At 45.6% G+C, this 23,249-nt stretch overlaps 2 protein-coding genes across 6 annotated transcripts in view; one reads left to right on the forward strand and one right to left on the reverse strand.

Moving 5' to 3' along the window:
• Nucleotides 1-428: 428 nt before the first annotated feature.
• Nucleotides 429-6,515, reverse strand: Abitram (actin binding transcription modulator). Its single transcript, XM_028882985.2, has 6 exons — nucleotides 6,267-6,515; nucleotides 5,127-5,178; nucleotides 4,501-4,630; nucleotides 2,249-2,325; nucleotides 2,080-2,149; nucleotides 429-1,997 (listed from the first exon to the last, which is right to left on the reverse strand). The coding sequence occupies exons 1-6, from the start codon at nucleotides 6,379-6,381 to the stop codon at nucleotides 1,863-1,865; spliced, it is 579 nt and encodes a 192-aa protein (XP_028738818.1). The 5' UTR covers nucleotides 6,382-6,515; the 3' UTR covers nucleotides 429-1,862.
• A 114-nt stretch (nucleotides 6,516-6,629) lies between these two features.
• Elp1 (elongator acetyltransferase complex subunit 1) overlaps nucleotides 6,630-23,249 on the forward strand; it is a 63,450-nt gene continuing 46,830 nt past the window's right edge. Inside the window, exons 1-8 of one of the 5 annotated variants that reach the window (XM_037202639.1) lie at nucleotides 6,630-6,718; nucleotides 9,472-9,631; nucleotides 11,147-11,299; nucleotides 15,493-15,574; nucleotides 16,602-16,682; nucleotides 18,845-18,930; nucleotides 22,677-22,773; nucleotides 23,032-23,122. In XM_037202639.1, the coding sequence (XP_037058534.1) occupies nucleotides 9,482-9,631; nucleotides 11,147-11,299; nucleotides 15,493-15,574; nucleotides 16,602-16,682; nucleotides 18,845-18,930; nucleotides 22,677-22,773; nucleotides 23,032-23,122 (740 nt within the window). In that variant the 5' untranslated portion in view covers nucleotides 6,630-6,718; nucleotides 9,472-9,481. Of the gene's footprint in view, nucleotides 6,820-9,468; nucleotides 9,632-11,146; nucleotides 11,300-15,492; nucleotides 15,575-16,601; nucleotides 16,683-18,844; nucleotides 18,931-22,676; nucleotides 22,774-23,031; nucleotides 23,123-23,249 lie in introns of all 5 variants that reach the window. The other 4 variants (XM_028882984.1, XM_028882981.2, XM_028882982.2 and 1 more) reach the window with 4 other exon arrangements.

Here is a 23,249-nt window from a genome sequence, read left to right on the forward strand (position 1 = left end):
CATGGTGGCTGACAACCATCTATAATGGGATCTGATGCCCTCTTCTGACATTCAGGCATACATCCAGATAGAGCACTCATACCAAAAAAAAAAAAATCCATATAAAATTTAAAATAAAGTCTGCTCTACACTGGAACAATAGGACAGCTGGCCAAGGCAAGATTCCACCCAGATAAACTTCCAATCTGTGAAAGACCGCCTAAAATCCTGGCTGTGTGCTCCTAGAAAGCAACAAACTACAAGAGCTGCTATGGATGTGATCAGAGGAGATGAAAGCTGGTAGTCTAATTCTGAAGTATTTTCCACAAGGTACGAGCATGGAGGCATAAAAGAATTAAAGGAGCCGGGCAGCGGTGGCGCATGCCTGTAGTCCTCGAACTCGGGAGGCAGAGCCAGGTGGATCTCTGTGGGTTCGAGGCCAGCCTGGTCTACAGAGCAAGATCCAGGACAGGCTCCAAAGCTACACAGAGAAACCCTGTCTCAAAAAAACAAAAAGAATTAAAGGAAGCTGGATTCTTCCTTCTTGGCTTCAGAAAGTCAGAGGGCAGGCAACATGTGGTAGAGATGGAGTTTCTGCAAGAAGGCCATGAGAGGGAGGCCACTGAGTGAAGCTGTGACTGTGAAACCTGGGTTAGAGTGCAGGCCCCAAGACACTGGAAATCCCACAGCTGTGAGACACGTGCCAGGAGAGCTGCACAGAGCAGAACACTGCAGACAAATACCTGTGTTGTAGGCCGCAATGCTGGAGGCAGCCGACTAATCCCTCTGAACCAAACCTAAGAGACTGGGCATGCTGCCGCAGGGTTTGGTGTCTCGCGCTGGCTTTTGTCTTCCTTTGTTCGGTATCTCCTCACTATGCCCACCGTCCTTCCTTTTGGAATGGGAATGTGTATTCTGTGCCATTGTGTGTTGGAAGTGTGTAACTGGTCTCTTGATTTACAGTGGGACACAAGAGACTTCACCGAGTCTTAGAAGAGACTTTGGACTTCAGAACAGTAACAACTATGGGAACTTTTGATTATTGCATTAACTGCGTTTTGTATTACATGGCTATGGGTGTAAAGGCATCATGGGAAGAATGTGGGGGAATGATAAAAGATAACCCCCACAGACTTATGTATTTGAACAGCTGGTCCCCAGTCGGTGGAACTTTTAGGAAAAGAAGTCTTGCTGGGGGATTACATCACCAGGGGCAGTTAATAACCTCACCCTACTTCCGGCTTACTCTCTGCATTTTGTGTATGGTGGAAATGTGATCTCAGCTTCCTGCTCTTGCTACCATGCCTTCTCGCTAGGATGGACATCTAGTCCTGTGGAACTACAAACCCATATAAACTCCTGTGGAAGTTGCTTTTGGTTATGGTATTTTATCATAGCAACTGAAGAGTACATGAACCTTGAACACATGAAGACCTGAGTTTGGATTTTCTGGCTCATATAAGAGTTGGCTATGGTGTGTGCACTTGTAATACTGGCCTTGCAAGATGGGAGGCAGAGGTGATGGGCATCTCCCTGGAAGTTCATGAGCTGTCTGGCAAAGTTCCAAGCCAACGAGACTGTCTAACACCAAGTAAAAAAGCATCTGAAGTTGTTTTCTGACGTACACATATGTGCAGGACGAACACCCACAACTGCACGTCCCAACCCAACGGTACCTAGGTAGGGCAGATCGGAGAGCTTGACTACAAACGGGGAGCCCAGGCTTGTGACATCCAGACAAAGGAGGGGGCTTAGGTGAGGTGAAGGAGGACGCTTCTCCTGGGGCCGTGTGAGCGATGCTTCCCATAGGCTGGCTTTCTTCGGAGCACCGAGGGGTGGGGCCGGGCAGGGCGAGACGCCGATGCTGTCCCTCCGTCTGAGGCTCAGGAAGTGGCTGTGGCGTTGTTCCGCTTCCCCACGACCTCCTCATACTGCTGCTGGGTCAGCAGCCCTTCCGTTACGCTTTTACTTTCCTCGAATTTGGGGAGCACAACTGCGATGTAGCCTTCGGTGGACGGCTGGGGAGACAGCAGCCCGTGGGACTGTGAGATGGTCTCGGGGGCATGGGCACAGGGCTTGCTTCCCCTACCTCTCCTTTACCTTCTCTTGAAGAAGAGATGGCTGGTGAAGAATATTCTCGTTCACTTCCATCAGTCGACCTCTAACGCAGCTATTTTTGAAAAAGAATTTTGGGACAGAAAATGTTGTCAGTAATTTTTACTATCGTGAACACAGGCATTTGGGTTCCGGTGGCTAGAACACTGCTTACCTAGATATGGTGTATTCTTCTCCATCGGAGCAGTATATCTTACACAGAGGGGCGAGCTCTGTTAGAAACTGTGCCCCCTGGGTAACGAGAGGAAAGATGCAAATTAATTGTGAATTCCCATTTCCACTGATATACCCTTCACTATTAAAACAGGATTCTAGTCTTGGAACTCTGGTGTCTTACAGGAAAATGATATAAGTACATAAAACTACTCATGTACTTCAACATAACAACCTACTATGTCCTAGGTACCATCTTTTAATGAGTAGTTTAGTTATAGTCTAATAATGTATTTTTTCATTTACAAATGAGAAATCTATATACGGACAGGTATAAAGATTTCAACCTATAGGATAATCCACTGCAAGCAATATACAATTCAATATGATATGGCAGCGATGTCCTACATAGTTAGTTTCATTAAGAACCCTGTCTTCTGTGGGGTGTGGTGTAGCTTGAGTTTTCCTGCCTTGCCCAGAGTCAGGACAAATCTTTGTTACCCGCCAGTCCCACAGCCGCTCAGACCCAACCAAGTAAACACAGAGACTTATATTGCTCACAAACTCTATTGCCGTGGCAGGCTTTTTGCTAACTGTGCTTATAGCTTAAATTAATCCATTTCCATAAATCTATACATTGCCACGTGGTTTGTGGCTTACTGGTACTTTACATCTTCCTTGTCCTGGCAGCGGTTCCAGGCAGTCTCCTTCTGCCTTCCTGTTCTCTTATTTCTCCTCTCTGTTAGTCCCGCCTATACTTCCTGCCTAGCCACGGGCCAATCAGTGTTTTATTTATTGACCAATCAGAGCAACTTGACATACAGACCATCCCCCAGCACAGCCAAGTGCAGACCATCTCAGACACCTGCACTCAGGCCCATGGTCCTAATCATCCTCTATGCGGACCTGCTGGGTAAAGCCACAAGGAACCCAAAAACGGGCTCCCACAGGACATACAGAACATCCCACAGCAGTGTGGTGGTATATACCTTTGATCTTTGTGCTCAGAAGACAGAGTTAAATGAATCTCTGGTTTGAGGCCAGCCTAGTATATGTGTGTGTGTGTGTGTGTGTGTGTGTGTGTGTGTGTGTATTGAATTCCAGGTTAGTTAGGGTTACAGGGTGAGACCCAGTCTCAAAACAAAAACAAAAAACTAAAGATATCCAAAAGATCCCTATCTTTTTTTTTTTTTTTTTGGTTTTTTGAGACAGGGTTTCTCTGTGTAGCTTTGCGCCTTTCCTGGAACTCACTTGGTAGCCCAGGCTGGCCTCGAACTCACAGAGATCCACCTGCCTCTGCCTCCAGAGTGCTGGGATTAAAGGCGTGCGCCACCACCGCCCGGCCAAGATCCCTATCTTTTATATTAGAAATTAATAGGTAAAGGAACTTCTTTACAGGGTCAACGTCTAAGACTTTTTGAAGAAGCAGTTCATTTCTAACTAAGAGTTAAAACTAGTGGGCTGGGAGGTAACTCAAAAGTTAGACTATTTACTGCCCTTGAAGAGGACCCAGGTTCAATTCCCAGCACCACATGGTGGCTCACAAGTACCTGTACCTTCAGGTCTAGGGGATCTGCCAAGCTCCCCTCAACTCTGCAGGCTCCTGCACACGTCATACATACATCCACATAAAAATAAAAACAATATGTTTAAATAAACCCCAGAAAACTAACTGAAATACGTGCCTTTTAAGTATTAGTGCCATATTTAATACCCTGCCTGACAGCATGTGTGGTCATTGTTTCAGACACTCGGGGAGGTGGGTGAAGCAGGGGTTGTTTGACAAATACCTATAAGCAGGCAAGTGAGTGTTTCATGCACGGCCCTCTTTTTTACAAACTTCTTCTAGAGTGAACACAGGCAGTTTGGAGCTGCGATTCTTTTTGACTTTCCAGAGTTTTGGTATGTAGCCTTATCTAGTCTGGTACATACTGTACAGTCCTATAGAGCCTCAGACTTCCTTCCAATTGTGCTACCTCAGCTACCCAAGAGCTGGGACACCAGGTAAAGGCCCATCTTCCATCTCAAGTCTTTGGGGATAAGAATGCGAGCACAGAATCTCCTATGGTAGACAGTATACCTACCTCCTGATATACCTGTTTTCTGAGTGGGGGTAGGTGTTGGTTTTACTGAAAATAATCACACTGAACTGCCAGAAAGTCTGCTCACGGCTAACTGGATCCATTATCACATGAATATAGATATAACATTTCAGTAGGAAGAAAGAAAAATCACAGAATTCCAGGAACATACCCGCTTAAATTTCCCAGAGACTTTGTTCTGAAGCCTGCTGCAGTTGGTACTGATCTGATAAGAAACACTCTGAATAGTTTTGCCACTCTGAAGAACGGGATGGGATCCTGCCAGTGTGATGACACATATTCTACAAGGAGAAAACAGTCAGTCCTGTGTTATCGGGTGGCTGGACACCTCCTCCCGTGTCAGTATTCTACAGAGCAGTGACCAGCCAGACGCCCTTCTGTCCAGTCTTCCTCTCTCTTGGCTGCGAATGGAGCCTAAGTGTAGCATGGGGAGTGTAATAATGGAAGAGGAGAAAATAAGACTGAATTTCCTTCCCAGGAAAGGAAACAGTACCACAAGTCTTTAGGTAATCCTAGGGTACCAGAGAAACAAGGCATGACTGTGTACACAGGCCATGGCTTATGCCTCCACAGTGACCCATTTCCCATGTTCTGGTACTTCAGTGGTTGGCTAAGCAGTAAACAACTGAACAAGACTTCTACCTGCCACCACACTCCTATAATACCATCTCAACACAGTAGAAGACAATTTTATGAATGCTCATATCCACCTCAAGACTACATCAGGCCAACTACCAGAGAAAGGTGTTGATAATTTACAATCCCTGATTTGCTTACCGGTTGGAGTGCTGTAGTATACAGTGGTCCTCACAGGGTTTTCCTTTAACATCTGGAGGAATAAATGAGTTCTTGAATTGGTATTTACTATTACCATGGGACTACCTTCTTTGGTTTGTGGATAGTTCACGCTGACAACAGTGGTCAGAATAAAAGGCCATGAAGTGTTTAAGTGGCCTAATCCAGATAGAATCATTTATTCAATGTTAAGGCAGGTACGGTTATTAACGCCTCCATCTTGTCACTTTAAAATGGGTGAGTATACCCATTATTTCTATTAGAGAAACACTATTATACGCACCACATTGTTTTCATTATGGTGTTGTTTTGTGGGGCCGCCTTTTCTTAAAAATGATTTATTTTTATTTTATGTGCATTGGTGTTTTACCTGCATATATGTCTATGTGAGGGTATCGGATTTCCCCTGGACTGGAGTTACAAGCAGTTGGAAGCTGTCATGTGGGTGCTGGGAACTGAACCCAGGTCCTCCGGAAGAACAGTCAATGCTCTTAACCGCTGAGTCATCTCTCCAGCCCCAAGGGCTGTCTTAGAGTTACGAATAAAAATCACATTTTTGGATAATTCAGTCCTGAGGAAGGTTGCTTGTCTTAAATTTGGCCCATATCTGTTCGTGTGTGCATCCACCAGTTTCCCTGAATTAAAAAGCCTAGTAGTGGTAAGAGAATTCCCAAAGGTGGCATCGATATTTCCTGGGCACACAAAACAGAACACCTGGGAAGCCTACTTCGAAACTTCGAAGTGGACAATACGAGCGGTTTCTTAACAAACACTAGATACTGCTTCCTAAACTTAATGCTCTCTCCAGAGTATGGTTTCTTCCCGCCTCGGGCTAGGATTGATCCCCACAGGCACACAATCACTAGGCACTCTAAGCCCAGACAGACAGAACAACGCGGGGTTCCTTAGTTTAGTTTACGTCCTTTCCTGCAAGCAACCCACACGTTGCACTGCGCTTCCCACGTCAGATGCGCCTACCTCAGGTCTCCAACAGTGCAAACCTGTATTCCTGGCACTAGGAAGCTCAGGGAAGGGCACGGGTGGCTCCCGTCGCGCAGCAAGGAGTCCCCGCGGCATCCCGCCTGTGCGGTAGGGCAGAGCTCACCATCACTCGGCACTTACCGGCTTTATACCAGCGAGTGAAGTATCGATCCACCAGGGAGGGCACCGCGGGTTCAGTAGCCGTGGCTACCTCTGGCCCCGCCAGCCCTGCCTCCGGGCATCCGATCTCTTCCATTCTGAGGGTCCAGGCCAGACGGATGGAGTTCCCGCGTGGTAGCTCGTGCGCACGCGCGCAGCTCGCCAATCTCACCCCCCCCCCGTCCCAGTCCCCGCCCCACCAGTCCTCCGTGCTCTGGGACCCACGCCCAACAGTGGGACACACACAACCGGGAGCCAGAGGGCCGAGGAACTACAGACAGCACGGCCGGACAGGGTCTGCACCGCCGCGAGCTCCAGAAGAGGCGCGCTCGGCCACACCCACGTGGTGACGTCAAGCCAGCGCGCCTGGCTGGTGACGCCGCGTCTGCGCCGCCTCGCTGGTCCTGCTTGTTCGTGGGTTTCGCCCCTTTGTGGTGCGTGTCTTTTTCTCCCGTGTGCGGTGGCGGTTCCCTCCCAGACCTGGTGCGTCGTGAGGGCTCGGAGGCGAGGGCGCAGTCTCGGGAGGGCGTCTCGGGTGAGCGATCGCCGGAGCCAGTCCGAGCCGCTGCGCGCGGCCTGGTCCTGCTCGTCCAGGGGCTATCCTAGTGCATGGGGAGATCCACGCGCCTTGTGCACACTTATTTCCCGAGGCCATCGTGGGCCGCTGCAGGGCACAGCTGCCGGGGATGAGGGTCCGGTCCTCCAGCTGCGGGATTCCTTGCAGCGTGTAGATTAAACCTCTGTCAGGAATTGGTTAGCTCGCCGTGGAAGGTGATAGGTAATGGAGGCTTCAGTGCCGTGCTGCGGGTCCCCTTTGTCATCGGCCACTATTCTGTGGAGTAGTGTATCCCGTGCTTCCTTAGCTGGCGTGCCTAAGCCGTGATTTCTGTGGTGGCAGTGATTGTGTGGTCTTTTGTCTTCAGGGCCTAACATTTGGCAAATTTTGATGTAAGTCACATAACGGATCGTAGGTATTGTGTAAAGGATTCGTTTGTATATTGAGAGCCGCGAAGACAGTCAGTGGATACCTCAGTGTGAAAGTGAATGAGAAAGAGGCAGACAGTTTTAGCTTGTGGAAACAGGTGACAAGGTGACAAACCAGGGTGAGGCAGTTATTTGGTTAAAGAGTAGCAGGTTCTCTTTTTTTCAGGTTGCATTTCATGTGCTTGTAAGGGCCAGCTTATGATAACATTAGGAGATAATGAATTTAATGCTCAGTTTGGACTTGTTCAGTTGCAACTAGGTATATATAATCTTCCTCTTATCCTTCTAGTGTGTGTCCTGTTGAGAATGATTAGCCTGAAGGTGGATAGAAGAAGAGCAAGGGGGAGAAAATGGAACAATGGTCAGAATATTAGGACATGATCAGAGTTGTATGATAGGACCTGTAGCACATATGTGGATGGGGAAAAGGTGAATTCATGGAGCCAGGGGAGTTGGAGTTGGAGGTGCCAGAGGAAGGATATTAACAGGTTATGATCCTAGAAGTGTTTGGAAGATACTCTTTTCCTAACTTTGAAAGCACTGAGGAAAGTACGGGACTGTGTTCCTTTGAGAAGTCAAAGGAGTGGGGTTTATGGGTATGTCGATTCAGAGAAGTTAGTTTTGATGGGGCATTTAAAAGGATTGGGGCATTAGGGAGATTAATGGGCTTGCCTTGTACCATGTGCACGAAGTGCCCCTGGAGGCCAGAAGAGGGCATGGGATTCCCCTGGAACTGGAGTTACGGATGAGTGTTAGTTACTGTGTAGGTACTGGGAATTGAACTCAGGTCCTCTGGAAAAGCAGCTAGTACTAATCTTTGAGCCATCTTTCCAAACCTGAATATAACGCAATCCTAATTAGTCTTAATAATAAAAACCCAGAGTCAGATATCTGGATGAAAGCTGGAAGATCAGAGAAGCAGAGCAGCAGCCACTAGAGACTTCTTACCTCTACGAAATCTCAGACCGAATTAGGCGTGGGGGTGGGCTGTCTCTACAAATCCTCAGACTGAATGGGCTGTTGAGATCCTTTCTCCACCTCCTGATTGTGCTGGGATTAAAGGCATGAGCCGAGCCTCCCAAGTGCTAGGATCAAAGTTGTGAGCCACCACAGCCTAGCTCTGCTTCTCTTTCAGACTGGTTCAATTTTGTATGGCCCAGGGTGGCCTTGAACTCCAGTCCTTCTCCCAAGTGCTGGCGTTAAAGGTGTGTACCACCATGGCTTGGCCTCTATGATTAACTAGTGGCTAGCTCTGCCCTCTGATCTCCAGGCAAGCTTTGTCAGAACACAAACAAAATATCATACAACACCTGAACTCAGTGCTTTTTAAAAACTCAAATTGTTTTACTGTGTTTATCAGTTGGGGTCCAGTCAGAAAAGCAGAGGCCACACAGTATTTCAGCAGGATTTATTGTAAAGAATTAAACAGCTATTGGAGAAGAAAAAATGAAGGGAACGCTGAAGTAATTTAGAAGGCATGCTGGAGGAAGCAACCCCTGTGGGTAGGGATTGACACTTGCCAGAGGTTGGCATCATCAGGACCTCACATTTGTAGAAAGTTCCTGTAACACTAGTAACCAGACTTTAGATCGATACTCAGAAACTCAGGATGAGGCCTGGGGCTGGATTTCTGTGTCTGGAGATGTAGCATGCTTGATTAATGCTCCTGCCTCAGGGGCGGCATGATGAAGCTGGCTTTGGCAGTACCAGAGATTGGTACCCAGGGTCCCTGTAAAGGTAAAGGCCCATTGCTGGGATGGTAGTCATAGTTACAGATGGATAATGGGGAGAAGTGAGTTCTCTTAATTTGCTATTACTCTCTGTCATTTGTATCCTGGATTCTATGGATGCAGAGCAGCACAAATTTTGATGACTAGAATCCAAGTTCATGGAGAGGGATGTGGAATATGGTGACTGGATCATGTCAGCAGTAATAGCCTGTGCTGTGTTATCATTTGATTATGTTTCCAGCCTTAATGTGTAATTTCATCTCCACTCTAGCCCTGTGTAAAGCTGGAACCTTTAGGAAGTAAGAGAGTGATTGTGTATATGCTGGTGTGTTCAGATAAATAGGACTCCTGTTATACTAATGACCCCGTCTCTACTCCCTGAATCATGCTTGATATGAGTGACCATTTATCATTGTTAAGGTAGTCCTCTCTCTTTCATGTTTCATCAAGGGGGGTTTGTTTTTCCTCAGAAGTTGCTTCATCATGAGAAATCTGAAGTTGCTCCAGACACTGGAATTTAGGGACATTCAAGCACCAGGGAAACCTTCTTGTTTCACTCTCCGAACTGAACGGGGGACAGTGCTCATTGGCTCAGAACGTGGACTGATTGAAGTAGATCCCTGGAAAAGAGAAGTAAGTCCCTGATGACGATGCCAGCTCCCGGCCTGGCCCTGGGCTTGTTTTCTTCCAAACCTCCTTCTCCCTGCTAGCCCCTCTATATCCAGAGTAATTTACAGATTCCTACATGGTCATCCTCTTTGCTGTTCGTAGATGGTTTACTAGGTAGAACTTAGTAGTAGCCAACTCTTAACTCTGCTAATTTTGTAAGGTAAGTTGGCAAAGCTTTGACCTTCTATTTTATGTGGATGCCTACTCATATTTTACCCTGCCTACTGTGAATTTGCAGTATAATAGTCATCAGTTAGGAATGTACATGAATATTGTCCATGGAGCTTTTATGTCATTTGAAACTCCCCACCCCAGACTTGTAGAGTTTTTAAAGCATGTTTAGACTTCTAAGCCAAACTGACTAAAATCCCAGTCCTTAGTGCTAGAATTGACCATGAATATTTCTGGAAATTGTAAGTTGATTCCGATATGTTCCTTTGATTATTTGTTGCTACTCGTGTTTTATTTAGGTGTGATTTATTGTCTTTGCCCACATTGTAGAACTCTAAGGAAACTGCATTAGGAGGCTGGGCTTGTAGCCCAATGGTTGAGGCCCTGGATTTGAGCTCCCCATTGAAAAACAAATGTGAATAAAGAACATATAGTCCTTAGCTTTATTTTTTATTGGATATTTTTAAACAGACCATACTTGTTTTTGCATTTGTTTTGCAAAAAAACGGTTACATTAGCTATTCTTGTTAAAGATAATAGGATTGTGCCGGGTGGTGGTGGCACACGCCTTTAATCCCAGCACTTGGGAGGCAGAGGCAGGCAGATCTCTGAGTTCGAGGCCAGCCTGGGCTACCAAGTGAGTTCCAGGAAAGGCACAAAGCTACACAGAGAAACCCTGTCTCGAAAAACCAAAAAAAAAAAAAAAAAAAAAAAAAAAAAAATAATAGAATTGTATTTTTTTCTGAAATGAAAGTGAGTTTTAATCTAGGGAAAATACTTGGAAAGCTTTTATGTTATAAAGGAATCATTAGGGACTGGAGAAATGGTTCAGCAGTCAAGAGTACTGGCTACTCTCTCTCTCTCTTTTTTTTTTTTTTTTTGATTTTTTGAGACAGGGTTTCTCTGTGTAGCTTTGGAGCCTTTTGTGGAACTCACTTTGTAGACCAGGCTGGCCTCGAACTCAGAGATCCGCCTGGCTCTGCCTCTGTGCTGGGATTAAAGGCGTGCGCCACCACCGCCCGGCTCTGGCTACTCTTAAAGAGGACCCCAGTTTGGTTCCCAGCACCCACCTGGCAGCTTACAACCGTCTGTAACTCCAGTTCCAGGGAATCCCACGCTCTATTGGCCTCCGAGGGCGCCAGCTGTACACACGGCGCACTCATGTACATTCAGCAAAACGCTCGTGCACATAAACGGTGTGATAAATACATCATCTCATATGTAAAGAGTTCTTAGAAACGTACTTCTGGAAACCCGCGGGCTCTTGACGGTAAGCACTAATTTGCTGCCATGGCTCTTCTGTGAAAGGTGAAGACGGAAGTTCTTCTGGTGGCAGAAGGCCCGCTTCCAGAGGATGGAAGCGACTGCATTGTGGGGATTCAGGGCTTGCTGGACCAGGAGTCCGTGTGTGTGGCCACCGCCTCCGGGGAAGTCCTGCTCTGCAATCTCAGCACACACCAGGTGGGTTCGGACAGTGAGCGGAAGTGTCAGGTAGCCTGAGCTGAGCTACTTGCTTTGTGTTGAGGTCTTCTAATCTATAGCCACGGTATTGAGCACCGGAAATTAAATGGCCTTACCTGTATTTCAGGAGTTAAAAAACAAATTTAATTTAGTCTGCTGCATCTATTAATCAGACAGGACAATTGGGATATTTCAAATTAGAACTTAAACGTTGAATAAAAACTTACGATTCTTGTGGTGTGCTAACTCTTACCTGGATTTCTCCGTTGAGGAAGTCTGGCTTCTTTAATTGACTCATGTTTTCTGTTATGAATTCGGACTGGATAATTTAGAGCCCCTTGATTCAAGCACTACAATTTACTGCAATCTGTATATGTAATATATTACTATATAATATAATACATAATTATATTATATAGTAATATACTGGAACCAGAGTCTAAGACTTGAGGGGAGATAGGCTGCAGCCTATTGCTTTTATCTAGAATAAGGCTGATTTTCTGAATTTCATTCCTTCTTTTTTTACTTCTTTTCTCTCACCCCCTTTTTTCTTTCTTTTTCTTTGTGACAGGGTCTTACTGTGTTTCCCGACTGGCCTCAAACTCACAAAGATCTGCCTTCCTCTGCCTCTTAAGTGCTGGCCTGCCTTTCTTATCTTTTTTTCTAATTCTCCACAGGTACCTGCCCTGAGGAGATTTCTCCAGGGTCCAGAACAGAAACTACAGGTGGCTAGGATTCTCATCTCAGGGATGTTCAATGAATCTAAGCACACCGAGCTCTTTAGTCCGTTCACTTTATTCTTCTTAGTCGAATTTATCTGCACAGCTTCTTTTCTGTTCTCACACTTAGCTCCTCTCAGCCCCTCTTGCTGTTCTCTCTTCTCTCCCTGGTTCTCTCTGTCTTCATGCTCAGCCTTGTTCCTCCAAATCAGTTCCTCCAGAGCTGGGGGGAGCCGGTATACACACAAGCAGTAATGCGAGGCTTGAAGTTCCTCCAGAGCCGGGGGGAGCCGGTATACACACACAAGCAGTAATGCGAGGCTTGAAGTTTTCAGGGTCGCAGAGAGAGGCGATAAGGACCCACACATAAAGCAATAATTGTCATCTTCCAATTACAACCCAAAAGGGGAGTGACTAAAGGGGAGTTCTCTGGTAGGATCAATTAAAGGCCAAAATAATTAGGTAACTCTAAAAAGGAACTTGTGTGCTCAAACTATAATTTAGAAGTAGTTAGGTAAAATGTTAGCGGGCTGTAAATGTCAATAAGTCACTAGTAAAATGAAACTTTTTTTTTTTCCTTAGCGCGCCCCCCCCCTTTCTGGTAGGGCAGGGGACAGTATGCTCAGTTGCTAAGCAACCTACCTAAGTTATAGCATGTAGCATTTGGTTAGTAAAAGCACGTTTGCTCTGAGTAATTACTAAAGAGGAAATCTAGGAATAGCATCTGGCTGAGATAAAAGCGGGAGGATTATATCTTAATTTGAACAAAAAAATGAAGGTTGCCGCCTATTGCCCCCTGGCCTTGTGGGCGTTCTCCTTTGGTAGTGGGAAGTAACTGCCTAACTTAGTAACTAGCAGGTGGCTAAAACATCATCCCAGAAATGTGAGCAGTAAGTCTCTTAAATTAGGGTCTTGTGTAAATAACCCGGGATGAAGGTAAAGAGTTGAGGATTTAATTGTTAGTGGTTATATATTCTCTTACCTGTAAGTGAGATGAGCTAATGTTTATCTATGTGCAGTTTTGTCCTTGGAAAAAATCTTTTCTGAAATACTTTTTTGTCTGGAGAATGGCCCTGGCCAGATGAATAAACACAGTTGGGGAAAGTTATCCAATTACCTCAAAAGTATAGGGGAAGTTGTGCCTCTAAGATTGAGATGCGATCGTGAGATTACATATACACATAACATGGAGATGCACCGTAAATGGGGAGAATCACAGCTGTTATTGCACAAGAAGTTTATAACAAGAGACAGCCAGTTCTTCAAAAGGCAGTAATTCCATAGCACCTTGCATGATAGTTTCCTCTAACAGAACCCTTAGTTCTGATAGGTTGACCTTCTGAACACTAGATGGCACCTGCTGTATACTTCCATGGTCTTTTGCTACCAAGCAGCTCTCAGTATCTTTTTTTTTTTTTTAATTTATATATGTTTTCCCTGCATGTGTCTGCACCACATGCATGTCTGGTGTCTGTAGAACAGATCTCTTGGAACTGGAGTTACAGATGATTATGAGCTGCTATATGGATGCTGGGAATCGAATCCAGGTCCTCTGGAAAAGCAGCCAGTATTCTCTTAACCTCTGAGCTGTCTTTCCAGCCCCTTCTCTTAAAAAAAAATTAATTTATTAATGTGTGTAATGTGAGTGTGTGAATAGCAGTGCCGTGCTACATGTGGAGGGTCGAAGATAAGTGTGTGGGAGTCAGCTCTTTCTGTCCAGGCAGGTTCTGGGGCTTGAATTCAGGTTGGCAGGCTTGTACAGTAAGCACTTAATACCCACTGAGCTTCTATTCTTCCCTTCTTAATATAATTTCCTCATCTCCTTTAAATATTTCTTGGGAGTTGGGGATGGTGTTTCATGCCTGCAGTCCCAGCACTTAGAAAACTGAGGCAGGTGAATTGCCATTATTTCAAGAACAGGAACAATAACAAAGATTACCCCGTTAATTTGATCTCTCTCTCTCTCCTTTTTGTTTTTTATTTGTTTGGTTGGTTTGGTTTGGTTAGTTTTTTTTTTTTTTTTTTTTTTTCGAGACAGGGTTTCTCTGTGTAGCTTTGCGCCTTTCCTGGAACTCGCTTTGTACCAGGCTGCTCGACTCACAGAGATCCGCCTGCCTCTGCTCCGTGCTGGATTAAGGCGTGTGCCCACCGCCCTTTTTTTTTTTTTTTTTTTTTTAAGGCAGGGTTTCACTGTGTAGCTCTGCCTGTGCTAGAACTCACTCTGTAGACCGGCCCGGCCTTGAACTCCAAGCAGTCTGCCTCTGGTGCTGGAATTGAAGGCATGTGGCACCACAGCTCCTCGGCAGTTGTGATCTCTTAAGCACTGTTGTGTCGTAGGAGTTACAGTCTTACTAACAGTGAGATAATAGTTACAGCTTGCAATTACTAATTGCTTTTATTATGCCAAAAAGCCCTTTTTGAGGTTCTTTAGTGCAATTTATTAATTAACTAATTTTGTTTTTTCGAGACAGGGTTTCTCTGTGTAATGGCTCTGTTTGTCCTGGGCCTTGCTTTGTAGCCCAGGCTGGACTCGAACTCACAGAGATCTGCCTGCCTCTGTCTCCTGAGTGCTGGGATTAAAGGCGTGCGCCACCACACCCAGCTAATGCCAATTTTTATTTACTCTTCACTTAGCTAGCTTGTTGTTTCTCATGCTCAGAAGTACTTGCAGCTTAGAGAGCTTAAGGAGCTACGTCAGCATCACAGTTATCAGGTAGAGTTGGGACCCTCGTAGTCTGCACACCTTCACGCCTAACCATTTCCTGGAATTCGTTAGGAAACTCGACTCTTCATTCATGGTGAGACATGTCAAAATCAGTCATGGATACAGCAACTGGTATTTCTCCCATTTAAAAGTTGGAGCTTTCCTTCCAGGTGTTTGAGAGGTTTATGGTTCCTGAGCCAGTCCTAGTCTGTTTGTTCATCTCCATTGAGATCCCTCTTCTTTGTGGTTTCTCACTGTCACAAGTCAGAGTCTATGTTCCCTACTTACTGATGAGATCGGTTGTTTTTCCCAAAGTCCCTTTCACCTTTGACCTTCACGCCTGTGTTTGTGTCTTTAGGCTCTAGTTGTAGTTGAGTTTTAACCTCTTTTTGAGCCTTGTGGCTGGCCTCTACACTGGCTCCCCTGATGGTTCTCTCTCCTGGTCGTACTGTTGTGCTTTGAGACCTTCACAGAGTTCTCTTAGACTTCCCAAGCCTCTGCTTGCTCTCAGATTCACTTTATTTCCCAAGGACCTTGGTAGTAGCAGCCTTTTGTAGAGTCATTGTTTGACCTCATTCATGAGATCGTGTCCCTTCTACTCACTATGTTTAATTCTGTGTCTAGTATCTCAACAACTGCTCCTGAATGCACATCTGGTGGATCTTTCCACCTTCGGGTTCTTACATTTTGGTTGTTGTGGTTGAGTCCATAGTAAATCTTTATTGAGACAATGTGTTCTAAATATCCCTTTACGATATTCTCTGATGCAGCTGGAATGTGTTGGGAGTGTGGCCAATGGTATCTCTCTTATGAGCTGGAGTCCCGATCAAGAACTGGTGCTTTTTGCCACAGGTAAGCTTTTCACGGGTGCCTGCCTGACACTGTAAAACTTGCTTCTAACGTCATACAGACGCTTTAGTTCAGAAACTTCGTGGAACAGGGATAGCAGATTCTACTGTCAAGTTACTGTGTTCTTAAGTCTCATCCCTCGGCTGGCACACCGGTTGTTTGGGGAGCGTTGTCGTCCTGGGGGCGAGGAACAGGTGTGAGAGCTGAGGAATCCGCTGAGGTCACAGTTGGAGCAATCAGTGTCACAGTGTTTAACCCACTCTAAAAGCAAGGGTTGCTATGAGCAGGTTTGCTTTTCCTTCACATTGATTGATTTTGTATGCATGGTGCAGCTGAGTTTTAACCTCTTTTAAGCCCTTAACTCCCACAGATTTCCCCCCTTTTTCGTGGGCCTGTTTCGATCTTTGGGATACATTCACAGAACTTCACTAGACTCTGCATGAGCCTCTTAGATTCATTTTACTAATCAGGGACCTCTACAGTAAGCCCAAGGCAGTGGGTGTGGGTGCACAAGCCACGGTGTGGAGGTGGAGGTCACAAGACAACCTGCAGGATTCAGTTTACCATGGCGGCTCAGGGATCAAGCTCGGCTTGTCAGGCCTGTGGCAAGTTGAGCCGTCTGGCCTGTCTAGTAAACAGCTTCTTCACAGCTCTTTTGTGTGCCTGGTGTTCCTTTCCCTTGAGATTCTTTCTTCCAGATGAGTTCAGTTTATGTCTGCAGAAGTGTCTTGGAAAACTAGGGAGTTTTAAAGTTGTAGAAGAGGGCTCTGAGGACTCTTATGTGGGTTTTATACAGTCAGTAGCTAAGAATAAGCACGGGGTGGCTGGCCTATCAGAGCTTGTGTTTCAAAGCATTTTGTATGTATGCATTCTCTCTACTCTGTTCTAACTGTACCTCCTCTTATTGAGACAGTGGTGTTCGAAATATCACTTTGTCTTCTGCATCTTCTGTGTATCTTCCAATGCTCTAGACACTTGGAATGACTGATTTGTTCCATGAACAAAAAAGTTCTTGATTTGTTTCCCCAAGGTCAGCAGACCCTGATTATGATGACAAAAGACTTTGAAGTAATCACAGAGCAGCAGATCCACCAGGATGATTTTGGTGAAGGTAAGCATTGCTCTGAAACATTCTGTGACCTGAAGTTCCAGAGTTTTACTCATTCTCTTATACACAATACTTGTCAAAGATCTTCAGTCTGTCCCAGTTCCTAACAGACATACCTGTAATGTGTCTTCAGATCTGAGAGGTGACTTTCTTAGTATTATGTGCTCACGGTTTCCTGGATTCTACTTGGACTAGAATTATAGGAAAAGAATTGTTGAAGCTAGAATAAGGAGAGCGTATTTGGAGTACAGTTTAGTAGACTGCAAGAAAGTGTTTTGGTAGTGTGTTCTTCCTGCCAGCTAGATCAGAATCTTCGTTTTTCCTGCAGCGGTCAGATTTTCCTCTTCCTAAGATTTGGCCAAGGTCATTTGGCCACTGAGGCTGTGAGTGCATTGCTGGGGTAGAGGGAGGAGGAACTTAGGACTGTAAGGAGCTCTGGCACCTGAAGTCCCTGGGCAGCTGACCTGATTGAAGAGGGACTGTGAAGGATGGTATATGAACTGTTACTAAGGTGGAATTTCATACCTCTCACTTCGCCATCTCCAGGATAGCATTTGGACACTGCTATTTTCATCCCTTCAAAGAATACCTTTAGAGTTGGGTGGTGGTAATGCACACCTTTAATCTTAGCAGTCAGGAGACGGAGGCAGGTGGATCTCTGTGAGTTCCCAGCCAGCATGATCTACAGAGCATGTTCCAGGACAGCCAGGACTACACAGAGAAACCCTGTCGTCAAAAACCAAAACAAAACAAAATATTAGAGGTGCCTTCTGTCTAAATCTTCAGAAACAAACTGAGGAATTCTGTGGAGGCTAGAAACACTATTAAGTCCTTCACTTTTTCCATAGGGCATATGGCACAGATTCAGTAGTGATTTGATGTGTAAACATTAGAGTAACCACAAGAGAAGAGAAGGCGTCACTGGAAATTGAAGGTTTCTAGATGCTGACTTGAGCTGAGTCCCAGTTATCTTGTGATTGATAATTGATAGACAAGGGTTAAGAGTAGGGGACTAGGCCAAGGCAGTTGTTCCATCTAGGCATCATGGCTTATTCAGGGACCTGGGCATAAGGCAGTATGATAAGGTTCTAGGACAGGAGTGCAGGATTAAATAGTTTGGGCAGGGTTCATATGCCATGGTCATTTTGTTTGTTTGTTTGTTTGTTTGTTTGTTTCTTGTAAGGCTGCTCTTAGTGACGTGTGTGTGTGTGTGTGTGTGTGTGTGTGTGTGTGTGTGTGTGTGTGTGTGTGTTAAGATTGGAGACAGGGTGATAAGGTTGTAGGTTCCTGTAGGTGAGTGTGGGCCTAGAAGAGGGAATGGATTCAGAAAAAATCTGGTGCTCATTAAGCATATCAGTACATTTTTTTACAATTAACTCAGAAACTTCTGTAATACACATTTGTGGTTTTCCTTTTATCCGTATCTAACATGAGAAATACCAGCATAGGCTTTGGATAGCAGAAGAAAAGAGTTTACTGTGACTCCACCCAGAAGTTTGTGGGATGAGAATAAGGATGCCATGCCAGTAACCGAGAAGGAAAATGGCGACCTGCTGGTAGTAGGTGGTAGATGGTGAAGTCTTTCATGGATGTGTTTCATGGCTGTGAAGGCTTACTATGTGGAGTACATACATGCAGTGCTCTGAATGCAAATCAGTGGTGTATAGATAATCCCTCCAGTCTGTGACCTTGTTTAGGGATCAGATACAGATAGTGCTAGAAGAGTCTAGGGTCTTGGTGGAACTCTGCAATTTCCAGTCTCAGGTGAGTCCACTGGAGGAATGACATTTGATGACCTATAACCCCCCTTCCACCATCAACACAAAGCTTAGTTTGTTGGTTTAAAGCTAAAAATCAGAATTTCATTCCTAGCTATTGTCTTGAGATATTTGTGTTGTGATTCATGGACGTATGTTATAAATTTTCCCTGTTCATTCTAACTAATCATTTGGGAGACTTCTGACTTGTGTCACACTTTCCAAGATAAGGGCTTTTTCGCTTCTTCCAATCATTGCTGTATATCCCTGGGAAGGTCGGTTTTTAACCTAATGACCGATCCTCAGCTGACTGAGTTGTCAGTGACCACCTTCATGAAGAATGAGTGGAACTGTTTGATTTCATTTCATCTGTTTTTGCTGTCTTCTTGTTCTTGAACGCTCCTCTAGGCAAGTTTGTCACCATTGGATGGGGCACCAAGGAGACGCAGTTCCACGGCTCAGAAGGCAGGCAAGCAGCCTTCCCGGTGCAAATGGTAAGGTTTGTTCAGTGCTCCCATCCACTGGGGCACTGCAGAGCCAGTTAAGAGGCTGGTAATGCCAGTATCTCTTCTGTTTAATAAAGTGCTAGCTGATAGTACCTTCAGGAAGTGAGTTAGCCTAAAGACATACTGTTCTCTTTGTTTCTAATGTACTGTATCCAATCTTACCTACTGTCCAGTAGATACTATAACTTCTGCTCATTAATTTTTTTTCTTAAAGACCTTGTCTTGACTTAAAATTTACAGCTTTCAGAAAACAAATTTAATTTTGGGGCTGGAGAGATGGCTCAGTGGTTAAAAGCACTGACTGCTCTTCCAGGGGTCCTGAGTTCAATTCCCAGCAACCACATGGTGGCTCACAGCCACCAGTAATGAGATCTGGTGCCCTCTTCATGCCTGCAAGGACACATGCAGACAGAACACTGTATGTATAATAAATAAATAAATCTTAAAAAAAAAAAAAAGAAAAGAAAACAAATAAAAAACCCATTGCTCACTCAGAAGCTATACTTATGGGGATGGTTTGGTATTAGGTTGTACTGCCTTGACCTTTAGAGCATTTCCTGCTGGCACTTTGCTGAACTCAGTGAAGTCACGTCATGTTTTCTAGCTTTCTTTAATGAGTTCCATCTCTAATTAAAACATGTTTACTAAGGATTTACATATGCTGCACTTAGTGGGAGGCATTGAATGCATGATAGGAAATAAAACTGCTACCTGCATTGGCATGTGCACTCTGGGAGAACACAGATACTAAGCTGATGGTAATTGTCCTGGACATTTTTATGTCAACTTGACACAAGCTAAAGTCATCTGAGAGGAGGGAGCCTCAACTGAGAAAATGCCTTAATAAGATTGGGTTGTAGACAAGCATTTTCTTGACTAGTGATTGATGGGGGAGGCTCCAGCCCATTGTAGGTGGTGCCATCCCTGGGCTGGTGGTTTTCAGTTATGTAAAAAGGCTGAGCAAGCCAGTAAGCAGCATCCCTCCATAGCCTCTGCATCAGCTTCTGCCTCCAGGTTCCTGCCCTGTTTGAGTTCCTGCCCTGACTTCCTTTGATGCTGAAAGCCAAATAAACCCTTTTTCCCCCAAGCTGCTTTGTTTTGGTCATGGCGTTTCATCACAGCAATAGTGACCCTAACGAAGACAATAATATATGACATTCAGGGAGTAAAGACTACTGTGAGGGGAAATGGAGCAGAATAAGGAGTACTGGATCGCAGCAAGTGGGAAAGCTGGGGTTATCCGTGCCGAGAAGGTGTGTTTGGTTATGGACCTGGAGAAGTGGGGGCATGAGCTTGTCACTATGCAGGAGTGTTCTAGGCAGAGGGAACCACCACTGCTAAGGACGCTAAGAAGACTTGGAGGAAGGATGGAAGAGGAGAGTCGGAGAAATGGAGGGTGGGAGGGTGGGCATACTTGGCGCCCAGTGGTGCCACTTTTGTCTTTACTGCGTGTGACATAGGGAACTGCTGGGGATTTCCACAGCAGCAGATTCTGGTTCCTGTTCCTTGTTGCACTCTGTCTCTTATGTTCTGTAGACTGAGGGCGTCAGGAGTGGTGTGGGAAGCTCTTTTCAGAGTAGGTGATGCGGAGTGTCGGCTCTGGAAACCTTTAGAAGGAACAGCTGTAGGGTAGGGATCAGATATGAGTGTGAGGAAGAACTGCAGACTGCCAGGGTTTGGGCTGAACAGGAGGCAGCGTAATCTCCTGTAGTTCTTAGGCGCTATTCCTCTAGGATAGCTGAACATCCTGCTTGCTCTTTGCATTTCTCGGTCCTGATTTTTGTTTTTATTGTCTATATGTGTATGTGAGTACAGGAGCCTGTGGAAGCCAGAGATATTGGATCCTTAGGAGCCAAACTTAGAGGTGGTTGTGAGCCATGCAACAAGGGTGTTGGGAACCAAACCGAGGTGCCCTGGAAGTCTAGTACATACTCTTAACCCTCATATTGTGGAGATTAACAAGGCAGCTCCATGTAGTTAAAAAGGAGGTTTATTTTGGAGGTAACTTACAGCCAGTAAAGGGGTTGGTTACAAGATCCAGGAGAGGTGAGGTGCAGTCCAGCTGGGTTCTCTGGAGAACTCTGCTCAGTCTGCCATCCAGCATCCAGGATAACCAGGAACCAAGAGAGCTATCACATCTGAGTCTTGGGTATTAAGGGCTCCCATCTCTGTTCCACCTCAGGGGCTCATCATAGGTAGGCATGGCAGTTACCAGAAGCCTCACTAGGGGTAGCACTTCCAGGTCAAAGCTGGAACAGCTACCCACTAATCTCCCAAGCCATTTCTTCAGCCCCATCTTTGATTACATACAGGTGCAGTCTGTGTTATACATTTCAGTCCTCAACCTGTTGTATGACAAAACTTCCTAGGGAGGCACAACACGTGTCTACTCACCCTAGATAAGGATCCCACAACAGACTGAAGTAGGGATACCACCAAAGTTCAACTGGGGGAACCAGTGAATTTTAAAATTATGTTTTAATGATTATTTGATGTGCATTGGTGCTTTTGCCTGCATGTATATTTATGTGAGGGTGTCAGATCACATAGAGCTACATTTACAAACAGTTGTGAGCAGTCATGTGGGTGTTGGGAATTGAACCTGGGTCCTCTGGAAGAGCAGCCAATGCTCTTAACCACTGAGCCATGTCTCCAGCCCTGAACCAATGAATTGTATTGGTTTACATACAGGACTAGGGGTAAGGGGTTATTTACAGGAGCAGAAATGACTCAAAGACAGCTGTATTACCAAGGTCCACCCTAACATGGCTGACCTTCACAAAAGCTGGGAAACCTGGAGCATGCTGGGTAGCCTGCAGGTGACTCAACAGCTGGGGGAGTGTCCACTCCAGGTGACTAGTCTGGACCTCCTCCAGGCAGTTCAGCTGCTTCTCCTTTCCCCAGCAAGCTGGTCTGGTCTCAGAGTCGTCTTTGTAGCTTGGCTTGTCTGAGAGAGACTTTCAGCTTTTATTGCTGGGAGGGAGGGGCCTAGTGAGTCTAGTCAGTTTCAGGAACTTCCTGAAGCTATTTTGAGTTTTAACATTTTCTGCTGAAGGAGCTTCCTGCAATAAGGAGTGCTTCGTCTTGGAGGAAACTGTTAGACAACAGCCTAGGGGAAGTTTGTATTCTCTACCAAAGGACAGCATCGTAGTAAGATGTGGTATAGTCTAGCCAGATCTCGTCTGTGGCCGAGCAGAGCTAGCAGCATTTTGAAATGGAGCAACCACTGGGATGTGAGGTATGCCCTGGTGTTCACCGTTCTCTCACCCAGAGCCTTGGCTGCTTCATGGCTTTGGCTAGGGATGCAAGAGGCAGTGGGGACCTCTCTCCAGCCCATACTGCAGAGGGCAGGGTTGCTTTATCCGTGTCCTGCTGAGGGTTCTTCTCTGCCCCGTGTCCTTACTCTGTCCTGTCAGGAAGTTTACACATGAAATAAAACCATGTCAACAGAACACAAATTCCTTGTGTTTCATAACCGCTTCCTTTGCTGACTGTAGTTAATGCCTGTCTTTGTAGCACATCTCATGCCCAAAGAAGGAAGGCTATGTTTATTTTGTTTTTAAGTTTTTCTTGATTTCCAAGACTAAGAGCCCTTCTAGAAGGGTTCCTGGAGAGTCTCTGAGGCCATTTTCTAGAGAGCTTCAACATTGTATAAAAGTTGACTGTTTGGTGGCCAAGGGTTGATTGACTTGGGAGCATTGGTTCCCCAGTAACACTGGTGTTTCTCTCTTTAGCATGAGTCTGCCCTGCCCTGGGATGACCACAGACCACGAATTAGCTGGCGTGGGGATGGGCAGTTTTTTGCTGTGAGTGTTGTTTGCCCACAAACAGGTATGGAGCTAAATTACACTTAAAATTTTACCTAATTAAAATGTAGAAAAGTTGTCTTCCTTTTGCTTTGAGTAGAGTATTAATTCCACAGAGTAGGGAAGAGATGCTGCCTTCAATGTTAGTGGCTTAGGAATTAGAAGAGTGCATTGAGGGCGTCTGGTCTGGCTGCACCCACTGTGTACAGATTTGAACGTGTAGGAAAGGTGTGCATGAGCGTTATGTTTTGAGTGTGTGTTTGTTTACTCACCTCCCTTGCAGGGTCTCGGAAGATCAGAGTGTGGAACCGGGAGTTTGCTTTGCAGTCAACCAGTGAGCCTGTGCCAGGACTGGGGCCCTCCCTGGCTTGGAAGTGAGTGTGAGAAGGAGCCCAGGGCTCTTCCTCCTTTCTCATCCCTTCTAGATGTGTCTAGTCCTGGTGTGTGAGGCTCCCTGGGACTGGGGGGCTTTTGTGAGACCCGGGTAAAATGCTGCTTTCC

This window comes from Peromyscus leucopus, chromosome 2, assembly GCF_004664715.2.
Source record: "Peromyscus leucopus breed LL Stock chromosome 2, UCI_PerLeu_2.1, whole genome shotgun sequence".
NCBI classification, from domain to species: domain Eukaryota; kingdom Metazoa; phylum Chordata; class Mammalia; order Rodentia; family Cricetidae; genus Peromyscus; species Peromyscus leucopus.

Bases quoted from the DNA above. Each gene is read 5' to 3' on its own strand.
- Abitram (XM_028882985.2), bottom strand. From the start codon at position 6,381: ATGGAAGAGATCGGATGCCCGGAGGCAGGGCTGGCGGGGCCAGAGGTA. The intron at 5,179-6,266 runs GTAAGTGCCGAG...TTATTCCTCCAG, and splicing joins CACTCGCTGGTATAAAGCCG to ATGTTAAAGGAAAACCCTGT. The intron at 2,326-4,500 runs GTATGTTCCTGG...CTCGTTACCCAG, and splicing joins TCTCTGGGAAATTTAAGCGG to GGGGCACAGTTTCTAACAGA.